Source organism: Plectropomus leopardus, unplaced genomic scaffold (genome assembly GCF_008729295.1).
Source record: "Plectropomus leopardus isolate mb unplaced genomic scaffold, YSFRI_Pleo_2.0 unplaced_scaffold23664, whole genome shotgun sequence".
Lineage (NCBI taxonomy): Eukaryota > Metazoa > Chordata > Actinopteri > Perciformes > Serranidae > Plectropomus > Plectropomus leopardus.
Window position 1 is genome coordinate 1 of NW_024625674.1, and position 3,166 is coordinate 3,166.

Sequence of the window (3,166 nt, forward strand, 5' to 3'; positions counted from 1 at the left end):
TAATAAATAAATAATATTTTTTTTAAATCCACATAAAGAGAAATTCTAGAAATAACACATAAAAGAAGGCAAAACTTTAAAGTAAAATAAAGTAAAAGTGTTTATTTTTAAAGATTTGTTCGTTTTTGTATTTTTTTTGTTCAGATTAGGCTTCATTTTTGTATGAATTGTATTTCAGACTTTTGGGAAGACAAAGGTGTGTCTGTACAAGTAATTTTAAAGCTTCATTTCTTTAAATTTAATACTTTATAAAATCCCCTTTTAATGGCAAAGTCCATTCACACCTTGTTGATTAATTAACGATTTCAAATTTAGAAATGTGACATTTGCTTGATTTAATTAGTGAAATCCTGAGTGCAGCGGCTCGTCTCTGCAGGGCATCGCTGATGGAGAGTTGTACCTGGACGACGGCCACTCCTTCAGCTACCGGGACAGAAAGTCCTTCTGTCTGCGCAGGTTCAGCATGCTGTCAGGCCGTCTGCTCTGCCGGTGAGTCACAGCTCACACCTCCATTTTTAGACCTGAAAGGTGCGAAAATAAAAAAAATTCTGAGTGACTGACATGAAGTCTAAGGCCTGAAGTGAAAACCTTTGACGTCTGTCGTCTCACAGTCCTGCTGCCAGTGAAGGAGCAGCGTTTGACTGTGAAACTGTCGTGCAGTCGGTCACCGTCCTCGGGCTGAAGAGCAAACCGTCCACGGTGCTCGTGCACGTGTCAGGTGAGGAGATCTGCATTAACTTTTATATATCATATATATTCACAGTTTGAGAGTGGAAATGACATCTCAAATGCACCAACTCAAATCCCAGAACAAGCAAAGCCACATTAGCATTTTTGGGTGTTTAACCAGGTGAGACTGAGGTTTGTGATAATAATAACCTCTGATAATGCCCCATTGTTTAGTCCATCTGTTACTGACACTTTTTGCAAACACCCCTTCATTGTATTTTTTTCTTAATTATAAATAAAATCAAAATAAATATAATTTTATATGCATACATTTATTTTAATATTATATTTATTTGTATCATATTTTATAATTGTGTTTTATTCACTTAATTCAATAGCAAGGTAGATTTTTAGTCAATTTTAAGCAGTTTTGAAATATTTTTTTATTATTGTCATTCATTATTTATTTTGTTTGAACTTGTGAGGTCATATGTCGGAATAATTTTCTCTTTTAAATTTGAAAAAAAGTGATCAAATGCTTATTGTGTGTTTGGGCATAATGTATGCACAATATATTGACAAATACAGTGAAGCAAAAAAAAAAGTATTGAAAATTAAAGGACAAAGAAAATCATAATATCAGTGAGGTGCAAGGTACATGGTAGATTTATAAGTCATTTATTTTTAAATTTGTCCTTAAATCCTGCTACATCTTTTGGAGTCAAAGGACGAGTTCAGGATTCCCACAGCCAGCCTCAAAGTCTGGTGGTAAATCAAAATCAAAAAAAGCAAAATGACTTTTTTAAATCTGTAACAATTTATAACAAAACTGGGACTCTGCTGCAGAAATAACCAAGAACAGTTTATAAAATCCAGATTTTTACCTCGGTGATCGGAGGTCATACATGTGTAGGCAAACATGTCAGCGAAGGCAGAAAAATCTGTTCAGAAAAATCACACAAGAAACAAAGTGTAAAATTTGGGGAATCAAACAGGAGAAAAAGGCTGCAGAGCATCAACACTTTAATCTGGCAACTGAAGGAAAACTTTGGGCTTTAAAAACGTAAGAGCTGATTACTGACTCCACACAGGTGAGTCAAACAGGTGAAACACACAAAGTGATCAAACTCAGGAAGTAAAAGAAGCACGAAACACAATGAGATCTTATTTCAAAATAAAACTAAAGAATAGTTAAGTTTTATGAACAAAAACTTGAGAGAATATCACATAAATCCTGGAAATTTAGTTTTTTTTGCTTTTATTAGTTAAAAAAAGAGTCAAAGACAAAGTGAAAGTCAAGACAAACCCTAGCACACGTTTTATGTCTCAGCAGGTGAGGACACCTCCGCTGCGTTTGAGTACTCGGAGACCTGCAGCTCGCTGACGGTCGGCGGCCTGAAGCTCAGAGTGGCGACAGACTGGGACATAAAGTTTACAGGTTAACTGTCGTGTGACGCTGATTTTTCTCTGGGTTTCTTTTTCGTGTGAAGCTGTGAGAATATTTTTTTTAGCAATAAAAAAGCGTTAAATAAATAAAAATATAAAAAATTAAAATTAAAATAAATACTAAATAAATACACAGCTGGGGGAGGGGGAAATATTTGGAGCAAGAACTCAGAATTTCTGTCACAATTCACAAGTAAAAACTGTAATAGTCGATCAAATTAAATGGAGAATTTTAAAGAAAAAAAGAAAAGTTCTCAGAGATTTAAGTGGTTAATTATATTACAAGAAAGAGAAAAATCTTCAATATTGAGTTTAAATTTGTAAATTGAAGAGAAAAAAAACCCTCAAATATCCTCTGAAATTAAACTGGTAAATTTACGAGAATAATACTACCTTACTTTAATAATACAGGCAATTATACTCTCTGAGATTAAAGTGGTAATTTTTTGAGAAAAAAACTCAAGATATTCTCAGAGTTTCATTTCTGAGGGGTTCTTTTTGTAGATTTACCAATTATTCAGCTGCAATATCTTTGTTTTTCTTGTAAATTTACATCTTTAATTTCGGAGATTCAGAGTATTTTTTTTCTGAATATTACCCTCCTTTCCCCACCTATTTGGTATTATTTTTTTAACCTACAATGGTCCTTAAAATCAGTCGTAGATCCAAGATTGATTATTAATATTAATACATGAAAAATTATACGTGGTTTAAAAGTTGTGTAGTAAAAGTACTGAATAAAAGATGCACCAACGTGCAGATTCTTGTTGTAACAGACTTTTTTTTTAAAAATTCCTAACATGATGTTAAACTAACACCTGGTGACAAAGAGACCATTTTGCTCAGTGTTGTGTTGTGTAACCTGACCTCCTCCTCACCCAAATATTCAGAGTCACACACACACACAAAATCCACAATAACAAATGATGGAATAACAAGAAGCCCGAAATGTCAAATCACATCAGACGACGAGGTGCTGTAGCTAAAAGTTAAGCAAAATAAATAAATAAGAAATATTCAACTTTATTTATATTGCCCTTTTCAAAACAAA

The 3,166-nt window shown here is 33.4% G+C and overlaps 1 protein-coding gene across 1 annotated transcript; it reads left to right on the top strand.

Moving 5' to 3' along the window:
* The first annotated feature begins 424 nt into the window (after window positions 1-424).
* LOC121966237 (neutral alpha-glucosidase C-like) lies at window positions 425-2,218 on the top strand. Its single transcript, XM_042516344.1, has 3 exons — window positions 425-489; window positions 612-718; window positions 2,003-2,218. The coding sequence occupies exons 1-3, from the start codon at window positions 464-466 to the stop codon at window positions 2,110-2,112; spliced, it is 243 nt and encodes an 80-aa protein (XP_042372278.1). The 5' UTR covers window positions 425-463; the 3' UTR covers window positions 2,113-2,218.
* The last annotated feature ends 948 nt before the right edge of the window (window positions 2,219-3,166 follow it).

Coding starts and splice junctions, on each gene's coding strand:
- LOC121966237 (XM_042516344.1), top strand. CDS start 464: ATGCTGTCAGGCCGTCTGCTCTGCCG. Junction 490..611: donor TCAGGCCGTCTGCTCTGCCG/GTGAGTCACAGC, acceptor GTCGTCTCACAG/TCCTGCTGCCAGTGAAGGAG. Junction 719..2,002: donor GGTGCTCGTGCACGTGTCAG/GTGAGGAGATCT, acceptor ATGTCTCAGCAG/GTGAGGACACCTCCGCTGCG.